The sequence below is a fragment of the Bombus vancouverensis genome, chromosome 12 (assembly GCF_051014615.1).
Source record: "Bombus vancouverensis nearcticus chromosome 12, iyBomVanc1_principal, whole genome shotgun sequence".
Lineage (NCBI taxonomy): Eukaryota > Metazoa > Arthropoda > Insecta > Hymenoptera > Apidae > Bombus > Bombus vancouverensis.
In genome coordinates this window covers 10359850-10372964 of record NC_134922.1, presented here as the reverse complement: position 1 = coordinate 10372964, position 13115 = coordinate 10359850, and the positions used below count along the sequence as shown (strand labels likewise).

The 13115-nt window shown below is 34.5% G+C and overlaps 2 protein-coding genes across 5 annotated transcripts in view; both read right to left on the bottom strand.

The window, feature by feature from the left end:
• Positions 1-126: 126 nt before the first annotated feature.
• LOC117155268 (gastrulation defective protein 1 homolog) lies at positions 127-2575 on the bottom strand. The gene has a single exon (XM_033331070.2). The coding sequence runs from the start codon at positions 2232-2234 to the stop codon at positions 234-236; it is 2001 nt and encodes a 666-aa protein (XP_033186961.2). The 5' UTR covers positions 2235-2575; the 3' UTR covers positions 127-233.
• Positions 2576-5364: 2789 nt separating this feature from the next.
• The window catches only part of sei (potassium voltage-gated channel seizure), a 145811-nt gene continuing 138060 nt past the window's right edge, over positions 5365-13115 (bottom strand). For all 4 annotated transcript variants that reach the window (XM_033331511.2, XM_033331515.2, XM_033331517.2 and 1 more), the window contains one exon: positions 5365-13046. In XM_033331511.2, the coding sequence (XP_033187402.1) occupies positions 12713-13046 (334 nt within the window). In that variant the 3' untranslated portion in view covers positions 5365-12712. The remainder of the gene's footprint in view (positions 13047-13115) is intronic.

The window sequence follows — 13115 nt, the reverse complement described above, 5'->3', positions numbered from 1 at the left end:
TCAATAATAAATAGTTTATGTAGATTAAATATGAAGGAAGCAGAAACTTTTCGAAACATTTCAGTATATACTGCATAAATACAAACATACAATTAAGTGCAGCAAATCAATTAATTAAGCTAAAGATTGGTCTTAGACATAATGTATTCTACTTATTAATAGTTTACATAGATGGTTTTCATCGAATATTATATACAATAATATAAACATGTCTGAGAAGCAATGTACAGTCTTCAAGTCTTCTGCTTTTTCGCACTTGATGCTCCATCTTGCTCATCCGACTGGAATATTGTTTGTGGTTGAGTTTTCTTATACGCTGGGGCAATCCAGTATGGATTCTCTTCTGCTACTTTTGCATATTTCAAAATAGCCTCTCGAGGATCTTGGTCATCTTCTATTCTCTTACTAAGTCCCAAATTTCGAATTACATAAGAGCTAAGCGTTCCACCAGAAGATGCAACTCTGCCACCCTGCCCAGAAGTAATCGGTAAATCTGGTCTTCTTGATTTAACAGGATCCAAACGATCTTTTTCCATTTGTTTACGAACAGATTTAGGCCTGTCCTGCCTGAACAATGGAAGTGCATGTGGTGTAATAATCTGTTGGGTTGACATTACTTCAATGTGTTTTTGTTTCAAATGCGTTTTTACAACGCACAATTTAGCTCCTCTTAAGCTCTTCTTAGAATCATAATATACTTTAACTATTCCATTTCCACAACCAACAAATATTTGATTTAGTTTTGGATGCCACAATGTTTTAATAACATGCGAGTTTGTTACGTTTATTTCATTAATTAGATCGAAGGTCTTTGTATCATAAAATAGTATTCTACCAGTATTTTGATTCCTATTCAACGATTCTCCTGTAATGAGAATTGAATCATCTGGATTAAACATACAATCAGTTGTATCATATCTGGAATATAAATTGTTTGCTTCAAAGACAGGTGTTTTAAATGCTCTCAAATCCCAAAGCTTCAACGTATCGTCGCAACTTCTGGTTGCAAGCATTTGTCCAAGATAAGAGAAACTTAAGCTTGATATCTCACTACCCTGTGCATGTGCATTTCTCTGAATCAGCGATGGATTCACAAAATTTTTTCTATGATCCCACATCTGTATAGAACCATCTATACAACCACAGGCAACTACAGTACCCTCTCTGCTATAGCCACATGTAGTTGGTATTGTTTTAACTCCATTTTGTGCTCTACACTTTATCAAATGTTTGTGGGCACGTGGCCTATATAAAATCCATATTCTACAAGTACTATCTTGTGAACAAGTAAGGTATTCTTCCTTTGTAAATGGATGCCAACAACCACTGTTTAATCCTGCTGTATGGCCTTTTGTACGTGCCATGTCTGATATATATTGATCACCTTTCACAGTTTCGCACTTTTCAAAACCATCTCTGTCCAAAACTTTCGCTTGTGCAGAACCTGATATGACTAATATAACATCACCAGTCATTGAATATTGTAGACATTTAATCGGATGATTTTCACAAGGTTGTAGCGTTCTGAAACTTCTCATAGACGAATCCATACCAGCAAAATCCCAGAAACAAACATCATAATCGATAGAACCTGAAGCTAATCTTGCTCCAGAAGGATCAGCTGCAATAGCTGTTACTGCTTTTGTTCCGTGAGTCATTGTAACTTCATGACTACATGGAACTTTGTCTTTCAACTTTAATTCCTCTTCAGTATCAGATTCATTGTCATCTTCGTCGCTCTCGTCGTCATCATCATCTTTATCTTTTACTTTTGTAGATTGTTCTGACAATGTTGAATTCTCAAGCCCCTGAGGTATCGGAGGGCCAATAAAATCATCCTCTTCATCCTTGCTATCATTAGCATTTTCATTATCAGCAGCATCGCTACTTTTAGCTTCCTCTAATAATTGTGTTTTAGTCTCTTTATCTGTAGCTTTTGTTTTCTCAGACATTGCTTTGTTAGTATTAATAGTTTTTGTAATATGCTCCAACATTTCTTGTACATCAAAGGACTTGGCTTTTTTACCAAAACCAGTTATGCCCATAACCTCTTTCAAATTTTGGGATTCTTCTTCATCTTCTGGTTTGATTTCATTCATTTTTGTTATATTAGTTTCTAATGATTTTTTACCAAACGTACCAAATCCAGAACTTACAGATTCTGTATTTTTCGCTTGTTCCTGAGATAAATCTTTACTGATCTTTCCAAATGTTATAACCTTTTTCGTGTTCATGATTTTATTATATTCACAAAATTTATTCTTCTTCGATAAAATCAATTTTTTTATTTAAAATTTTACTTCAGACATTCCATAAGATTTGACATATTAAGTCAAACAAACATTGGAGGTTATGATGTCTTATAATTTGACACTTGCTTAATTTAGGAGGAATCTTAATAGAATTGATACAAGGAGAAAGCTTAAACTTCAAATAAGAATATACGATCACAAAAGTTCATAATTTCATTCCTGAAACACGTATTTTTTGGAATTCAATATTTGATCGATTTGCAGGCACACAAATGCAAACAGAAACAGAAACACAAAGACACAAATCCAGCTACTTGCTCTGTAACGTTTGTCGGACGAATTGTGTACTGCCGTCTATGAGGAAAAGGCGGAACCGCAACTTGGAGTATGCATGGATAGATGGCAGTACATACTTTTTCCGAAGACAAAAATCGAAGCCCTTGCTCCGAAACTTCTGTCGGACAAATGACGTTCTGCCATCTATTGGGGAAATGAGGAGTGGTTATGGAAAGTGAAGGTAACAAGATATCCTTATAGAATAACTATAATTAAGTAAATTATTAGAATATCAAGTAATATTTACGTAAAAGAAGGACAATGCTGTAATTTCAACAGAAATCAGTATTATCACTCAACCAATATGCATTTCGTGTAAAATTATAATTTTTATTCAACAGTTAATCAAAGATTTAAGTTTCACATTTATATTATCTAAGAATCGTACGTAATCTTCTAATATATTCTAACCGTATACAAATGTAAGCAACTATGAACGTATAAATTTCATTTGTTTGATCTTCTCCACACATTACCTAATTTCATTCCCTTGAAACCGATAGAACAGTAATTCTATACACACAGAATGAAGTAAATAAAGTGTCGCAATAAATTATTTTCTTCGAAACCATTGCAAATATCGATTTGCTTTATTAAACAAATTAAATAAGACAGCAGTGACAATTCTTTCAGATTGGAATACGTTGTTTTAGGACTGTGACGAGCACGAAAAGGGAATTATACTATGCCATATTGATATACTATATTAATTTGTCTTATATTGTCGTTGCAAAATATAGAAAGTATAGTATGTATATTAAAATAGAGTAAATTACATTATTCACGTTATATTTTATCCATATCAATATTCATATTTATTTAAATTAATCGATTCTTTGTTATTCGAACAACTCTTACATCAAACTGAATAATATTCGTTTATAGTATTCTGTTTCTTTAGTTTTCATAGTTGAACAATTAAACAAATGCCTTTTTCACAGAGCATCGAAAAATAAAAGGAATAATCACATCTTGTAATAAAAAGAATTTTGTTAAATGTTTAAAACAATGTGAAGATATCTCGATATAATATTAAGAAAACGTATCTGCAGTAATTCCTTAGAAACTGGCTTGTAACACTTTATTTGGCTCACCTTATACGTATGAATCTGTCTTTTCTTTAAATATCGTCCTCTTCTCAATTTATAATACGTAATAACGAATATATATCGCTTTTTTCAGCATCTACCTGTTCTTCGGTTGCGTAAGCTTCTTCTTCAATGTCTACTTCTGTTCCTTCAACTGTTATCTCTTGCATTCATATCGTTTTCGCCTCGAAAATCGAAGAAACTTTCATCGAGGGTGGCTTTCACCGCCTGGTGCAGTAAGAACGAGGTAAAATCGTAGGATAACACGTGGCAGGTGGGTAGTGAGGCACCAAAGTACGTGTCAGCATAGTGAAAATACGTAATAAACATATTTTTATGCGATATACGGAAAAATCGTCTAAATACGCGCTCGCACATGCACACACAACGAGGAATTCGTCGCTTCCGGAACAGTGACCATCCCTACCACTTCCTGCTCGCACCACCTATCACCCTTTTCGTATAATTTCTTTCCATACCTTTCTGAGACATTTGATTAGATATTATTCATCAAACTGTATCATTTTAATATCCTTTCTTATCGAACGATCGACCGGTATATCTGAATCGACGATCAATAACTGAAAACTAAAATAAAGTAGTTAATTTTATTAATTAGAAAGTGGAAATGAGCAAGAAGCAAAGTCTAGAATTATGAGGTCAAATAAAAACGGGTAAAAAGTAGTTGAGTTTTGGACCTGGCACGCTGACGCTTTTGATTTAGGTTTTTTTTTTTAGATCATTTTTTATTTATTTCAGATGTTATTAAAAATTGTTTGTCATACAGATAATTCGATCGAATTTCTTCTAATCTAATTTCTCTTTCATTCCTCGATCGATATTATTGGATCACAAACTAATTGCAATAGTTTGGATCATTGAATTTTTAGGTGGCAAAAATCTCTGATCATCTTTATTTTATAGGACGCAAGATACAAATTAAAATTGTGGCTATTGATAAAGTAAACAGAGGCAAGTTGAGCAAGGCCATGGCATAAAAGGAAGTTGGTAGAGCGCCGAGGACAAGAATGCATGAAATTTACGACGAAACGTAAAGTAAGAGTAAAAGTAGTGGGAAAATGTCAGAAAAATTGTCGAAAGCAAGGTGTTTGAGGCAAGACGGATACGATGGATTTAAAGAGAGGAAATGTTTAGAGGGCAAGCAATAAGATGAAAATAAGACATGATTCTAAGCAGACGACATAGTACTGCTAGCAAAGGACCAACATGAGAAACGATGAAGAGGAAGAAGGGTTACCTGAAAGGAAAAGGACTAATGTTAAACGCAGAAAGATCGAGAATATTAATATTCAAGAAGGAAAGAGGCCAAAAGACGAGAGGAAAATGAAAATAGGAGCGATGAAGTGATGGAAGAAGTGAAAGACTTTAACAACTTAGGATACATTCTTTAAAAAAAAAAAAAAAAAATGGCTGTAGACACGAGGATTAAAAAAAGGCAACTAAAAAATGTCGTGAAATTTACTTTCTATGTTTTGTACTCGAAATATACAAAATTTCCTATTTTATGTTTACTTGATTTATCGTATTTCTTCGTCTTCACCCAATAATCTTTCGGACGACGAAAATTAATTATAGAAAAACACTGAAACCAAAGGAAACTAAATCAAAAAGAGCAGAAGAACGTCAGAATATCTTCTTTCAGAAGTAGAATGAAATAGACAAGACACTTTGTTGAATGCGAACATTTTTATTGAGCTACGCTGTAAAAAATTCGAGGCGATATTTTCTTTCAAGCGATTGCTCTCCATAATTCTCCATATATTTTTGTATTCATGAAATCTTTGTCGATGAGGGGTAAGAATAAAGACACTCGTGTAATTTTATTTTAATCGGAGGGTGCTCGGTGAAGAGCAGGAATTGATTTACGGGGGTGGTACAAAAATCTTGTGTCTTCTCTCTCACACGTTTCTTTCTCACTCTCATACACTCTCTTTCGTTTTTTTCCCTCACTTTCATCATATTTCATTCGCACTTAACTTTCTCTCTGTCTCACTCGCACGCGCTTTCTCACCTTTCCACACGAACAAATCCTTTTTCTCTCTTTGTTACGTGTTTACAAATCAGTGCGCTCACTGTTATAATCGATACGATCCAAGATTATGTCATATGTATGTATATATGTATATATATACAGAACAATCTTAAGTTGCATAATCTGGGAAAAAACGCGAGTAAATTCATCTACCGCGGATGTAGGATTTCGTTTCGTCCCTCTCTCACTCTCACGCTTATTTTCTTCTGCTTCTTTTTGTTTTTCTTCAAATTTCATTCCTCTTGCTCTTAACTTTATCTCTCGTTTAAGATTCTCTTATCCACTTTACAAACGAATGACGCATTCGCGACGAGTGTTCCTCGAATTATCTTCTCGAGATCATTTTCATCGATTTATCTTTTAATTGTCGCAATAAAACTGCAAATTACTCGGGAGGTTCTAGAGAATCTTTTTCGATACTATCACATTTGACGTTCCATCGAGAACACTTATCACTAAATTATTGCGAACCTGGCACGGATAGTTTAACGAATTATTGCCAATTTCTCACGTCGTAAGTCTTACATTCCCCAATTATTTGTCACGAATATTTCTTCGTAATTTTCCCGTTACAGAAAACTATAAGGGACCCACGTAAACGTAACATTTTGATATTTAGGAATGCGTAATGTTCTTCCAGAAATGGAATCAAAGAATAATATTAAATCGTGTGACCTGCGTTAAGAGTGAAATTTCACTTTACGCGACAAATTAAGAGAATTTTTCGTGAATTCAGCTACATGTTCCTAAATATCGTTCTTTGAATCTTTAAAGTATATAAATTACGTCGATTTCCATATTTAAGTGTACAAATGAATCATAAAAATCGTATCGTTGCACACGAAATTAAAATTAAATTTCACATTTACCTACTAAATACTTTCAACAACCTTTACAATCGCTCTCGAGTCTCCAAAATTATTTAAAAATCCTCTCGATAAGTAGAATCAACCCTCGAGTAACCTACCTCTAAAATTTCCCTCGAGAAGATTGAATCAATTGAATCAATCAATTCGTTTTCGAGTCGAGAAACACTCCTGACGGAATCTCGTTACACAGCCTGACGTCGTGACAAACTGGAACTCGGTCCTGGCACGAAATCTACCTCGAACAACGACCCTCTGAACGTTTCGACTCTTTTGTCCCTCCCCCAATTTATTTTCTCTCTCCCTGTCTCGGTACGGCCGCGGTAGAATTCAAAAGCGAGAGGCAGCTTCGATAAAAAACGAACATACTTTTATAATACGCACGTATGGAATTATAATTATCGATGATTTTCTGTGTACGTGTCCTTATATGTATAATATGCGTGTGTTGGTTTCATAAGATTCGATGCAGGCATACGTAGTTTGTCTTGCGATCTTGTAAAACTTGTTATTTGTCGCGTAAGCGTGTGTTGTAGCGTTTTTTTTTTTATTAGAAACTAGAAATTAGAAGTACTAGAAGTTAGGAGAAAAATCCGACTATGCAATACTATAGAGATACGACTAACAGCAAATTATTATCGAATTGTTATTGCTCTTCTTTTTGGAGTATTATGAAAAATTAGAAGATAAATGTGGTTACGACGAAGTAGTATAATATTTTATAGTCAAAGGGAGAGTCAAAGTGTTAACAAATAAATAAATAACTTCTGGGGATGATAACCAGGATCTTTAAGTGAATTATATGTAATAAAATTCACGATATGATATATAATAAAATACACGTATGTTTCTCCATATAATGCAGTGTACTGCGACACAAAATTCATTCGTCTGCATCGAGTCTTACTCAGCTGCATTTAATGGTCGTCACGGAAATGTTCAATGTTTTCAATCGAGAAACTCGAAGACGTTCGTGCGACGACTGCCGGTCCAAAAATTCCTATCCTTCGATAAAAATCGTTCTCAGTCTGAAGGAAACAGGTTTGACGAAGGACGAAGTGACGATAAGTTCAAACGTCTGTGAAGGGAATTACGATGGTCTCAAAGAGAAACGAACGCGACGTCGTCCGAATTTTAATCTCGGATCAACATCGTGCAACTTGTTTAATCCCATGGTAGATTTTAAGGAATTTGAAGAATTTCAATTCGAATTGAAATTTGGGGAAGTTTCAAGTCAAGCTTGGATAGGTTTGATAATTCCTCGTAAAATTTCTAACGCAAACTTTCGTGCCTTTTTTATTAATTTATTTCGACTTTGGAAGCTTCTTCTCAAAAGGCTCGAATTAAAAAGTACAAAGCAAAAACTTGCGTTGGAAATTTGCCAGAAGAAAGATGAAACACTGCTGCAAGTATCGTCCCTATTCTTCTTCTGTTGCTTCTCTCGGTTTTGATATTCTTGCGGTCAGAAAAAAAAGAGCGGATCTCTATTGGGAATCATCGCGTTTTGCATCATTGAGTCGATCGTTTTCTAAACAAATACAACCGTATTTTTCCAAATATCACGACTTACTCTCGTTATCCTAAAATGTAGAAAACGAGTTTGAGTTGCTGGCGAAGTTACGTGTTGACATCTTGCAATCAGAAAAACGAATGATTTTTCTCACCGTTGTATCATTATAATTAAAAAATTTCTTCGAAAGATATACAGCACGAGTCTCTTATATATTTCATCGTCGAAATATTTTAATTATTGCTATTCACTCGTGATATTTCTAAAAAATCTTCGCAAAAATTCGATGTTCGAAAGGGTATGGAGTGAATTCTGGCGATTTGAACGAAATCTTCGCGGAATATTCTTTAAGATGATGCAATGGACGTTTCTTTTTTCTTTTTTTTTTTTTTTTTTTTTGGTATCCGACTCTTTCAGCGACATCAATTTCGTCGACGATCGCATCTTTTATAAACGGCTGGTAAAGAAAAATCGGATCTAAGAAACATAAGAGAATTTTTACTGTTTTCTCTTCATTCTTGGACAGATACATTGATCAACGATTTGAAAATGAACAGGCATTTTTTTCTTGTAGACACTTTCGACGTTTGACAGGCTGGTTATCCTTAGAAATAAAATTCTACTTATCGTTGTGCATTCATCGTTCAACACACTTGGATAAATTTTTGTTAAGCGTCGTTCTTCGTCCATCACTCGATCGAATGAAATCGTTTAAAATTAAACAGAAAAATTCCCATCTAGTGTGACAAAATAGCAAAAATTCGGTGATACTTGAAAAATAATCAATGGTCGTTCTTAGAATTGAAAACATTCAATTATATCCATACTTTTTCAAAAAATAGGATTTTTATAATAAATCTGTGTATATTAATTCGTATAAACATGTTGATTAGAAAAGAAACGAACGAGAACTGTTGTTTTTTTCCTCCTGAAGTGATCACTGTTGCCCTCTTTCTGGACCATTTGTCGAACATCTGTTGCTTCTCTCTCTCTTTTTTTTTTTTGCATTTTCTTTTTAAAGAACAATAAATCCGTATCGTTTCGCCGTGTACCTAAGTGCGAAAATCCACGTGTGCTGCGTGTACTACTGGTAGTAATAATAATCAAAGATAATCGCTATTTGTAATTAAAAAGCTGCTTCTCATTAGCGCTGCGTCGCTGCTCCTCTCGTTACAAAGTAACTACGAGTCATTTAATCGTTACATCGAATGTATCGGTATCATTTACAGCCTAAAATACTGAGCAAAGAACGAATAGATCTGTGATCGATGATCCTCGATCGAGCCTCCCCTTTCCCATAATCGCATTCGGAATTTACCTCACGCAATCCATTCTTTCTTTCACATTCATTCCTTACAATTTTAATATATGCGTACTTTCTTTTGAAAATTTCGATTTTCAAATTTAGTTACTTTCATTTAATTTCAATGGCGTTTCCTTTTGTTCCTCGATAATTAATTCAAATATTGCTTTGAATTAAATTCAATATTTAATATATTCACTCGAAGTGATATGTAATTTCGATCATCTATTTTCCGGGTTTTTTTTTTTTTAGATCGATGCTTTATTCTGACTGGAAAAATATAATTTATTACTCATTTTTTTCCTCAGACTGTTAAATAATTCGAGATCAGTTTCCAGTTATTGTCACCGGTCATACCAATCGATAATCGAACCATAACACCTTCGTTAACAACATAACATCGAAGAAAATCGTGATCAGAGTTCGATCAGCGTGGAAAACGATTTATACGGGGATGATCGGGGATCATCGATCATCGCTTTTCACCCTTATCACTGCGTGATAAATCGCCGGAGGGGGTGAAAAAAGTAAACTCGGGAGGTCGAGAACGAAAAGAGAGGAAGAGAAACCAACGTACGCTTACGAGCATTAATTAATTCGAGATATCTTGTAAAAAATTTTTTTACAACGTGTATACGCATAGACATAGACGCACGCATAATTGCTCAGTGTATATACGTACACACGCACGTGTATGTATAACATGTAGGTATATATATATAATTTATATACCGTTATTGCGCAGGCAATTGTTCATTCATTAGACTTTTTTTGTCATTTTCTTTTCTCTCTTTTTTCTTTTTAGTCGTTTTACCATTTTTATACCCGTCGGTATATTTTACTATATTTTCCTCGCCTCTTCCCCCGTCGCGCTTGCGTTTTCATCCCTACGTTTATGGCAATAATATCAATAATATAATTATAATATAATAATAATATAACAATAATAATAATAACCGTAATAATAATCATAATAATAATAGTAAGAATATTAGTCATTATCTAAATTCTCTCCGTATTAATTTTCCCGTTTTCTTTTTCGCTTGCCTCGTGTGTATTTTTTCTCTCTAATCGTTTTATTTATTTATTTATTTATTAATTTATTTTTTTTGGTTGTCTGTATAAAGGACATTGCAGTTTTACTTCGTAGGTGGCACTCAGAATTGTATTTTAATTATTTAATTATCCTTTGTATTTCTTTTATTACTCCCGAAATATCTAATTGTTCGTCATGGGTCGACCAGCCATTTTCTAATTCGCCCCCGACAATGCCCTTGCTTTTATTTAACTTAAACACGTATATCTCCCGAAGATCGCAACACTATGTTTCCCTTTTTTATTTAACGCAATTTTTATCATCCCCCGCTGCTTTCTTCTAATTTCCTCGTATAATCTTATTTTTTAAACGTCGCTTATAAGCAATAAAAAAAGAAGGTGCTCTCAGTCGATATTAATCTTAATTTTGAACTTAGCTACGTGTATTTATCGTGACGCGAAGGACTCCGAAAATTTAAGAAACTTTCTCTCTCTCTCTCTCTCCACGAGCTGCACATTGTAATTTCTCCTTTAATTATTTTTGTGTATCTTTAAACATTATTTTTCGTCTTACTTTATGAACATCGATCTTCTGCCTGTTATCTTGTACTTTCATTTTATTTCTTTTAATTCTTCTTTAATTCCCCTCGCTGTTCGTTTCTTTTATTCTTCCTCACGATGTTACCGAGTAACGAAAGAGAACTTTCCACGTGCAAAACAAAAAAGCATCGTTTCAAGAGGGGAATACATAGTAATTTGTGTATCTGTGTATGTGTGTAGATGAGTGTGTATATCGATTAACACGATTAAAAAATTGCTCAAAGGAAATGTAGCGTTAATACGGGGTAGAAACCTCGAAGGTAAGTTCACGTTCCAACGGTAGGATTAAATGTGTCGATACCATGGAATAATTGCGTCTATGTAATATGTACCTGTGTATGTGTACTTGTGTCTTTGTGTATGTACGTGTATAGCTTTCTGAAACGCCGCTCGTGCTTTTCATTCTCACTCTTTCCTCTCGTCTTCTCGCTCTTTCAAACTTAAAAACTTCTTGTACCACGACGATATTGCTGTGCGCTTGCCAATCGATTTTCTCTTAATCATTCCATCAAATTTATCGACAATGTTGTGGTAACTCGGCCAAACTAGTTGGAGAAAATATTTAGAGAATATAAATAAGTCGCTTTTCAACGAAAATTTTGTAAAAATTGTGTTTGAATAGGTGTCGTTCTCTTAAAAGGTGATATTAGTCAGAAAAGAAAAGAGCAAAAATATCTTTTTTCCTTGAAGTGAATGTACATATACATATAAATGATCAAGTGTAATAATAGATATAGTGCTTTGCTTATAATACTGAAGTCACTAATCATTCATAATAATGCCTCGCGATTAGTAACGCAGTGTATAATAAAAAGCTTGGAAGAACCCGAAAATGCTACATTACGTGAAGATTCTACTTAAAATATTAAACACATAGATTTAATACAAGTAGAAAAATAAGTGATCGAACGAACGAAGAAACTCTTAGGCTTGTGCATATGAAGTACTGCCTTTTTAATTGAAATAGTTTAATAGAAAAAATGTGTTGAAAATAATTTCCACGTGCTTTGTTCAGTATACTTTTTCAACGACTGACGTTTCATTAAAAATCTTATTATAAATCTGAAAATAGATTTGTTTCTAAATGAAAACTCACATGAAAGAATAACACGAACATTCTGATCATTTATCCTGACCAATAACGAGGTTACGACTTTTTATTACAAATCTTCTTAACACTAAATACACTTAATCTATATCAAATATCTTCTTCTTTAATATATTTGATAATTGACATTAAAATAAAATATATTTCCACAAGTCCATCAAAGTCAAACTTAAACGAAACAAAGTTTCATATGCATTAACCTAACAGAGTGTTATTATTATTCACCAACACTCGTCAAAAATCGAGTTTGACGAATCACAAATTGCCAAGCTCAACGACACAGTATCCAAAGTGATCTAGTTACTCCATAAAAGAAGTACATGAAACCAACTCCAGTTAACAAATCAAAGCCAAAAGGAATCTCCAGGAGAAAATCGATCGGCGGACGCGTATTCTATCCTGGCGCCACATTTTCTAGATCCTCCAAAAGGGAACGGAAGGAGTCCACAGCCATCCGAATGAATCATTAGAATCATTATGTTGTCGATTGCTCAACAACGCGTCGCGTTTCAGTCGTAAGCGAGCTGCAATTACTTCAAAAAGGAAGGGGAAACCTTGGCCTTAACTACCGTGATCCTGGTCGAGTTCGTCCAACGATTCTAATCTCGCGATCGGCGCCTCGTTTATCGTGAATTCCCAGGAGATGTCTTCGCTCGTTTGCCTCGAGGACTCTTGTCGTTGTCCCGACGCTTGACCTATGCCATCCTCTCGAGTAAGTTGTCTGCCATCTGAACGTTGACTACTTGCTAGATCGGTGGAACCACGATGGTTCGTTGGTTCTTTTCGAGACTCGCTGCTTCGAGGACGTTGAGAGCTTCCTCGATCCGATACGGACACCACGCAGCTCCACGGATCGTCCCCTTCCGGTTCTGAACGCTTGTTGAACGAACTGTACCTGACGAATTAATTGCGAGATTAAGGCGAGAGAATACTAAAGACGGAGCAGTGTATGAAATTTAGAATC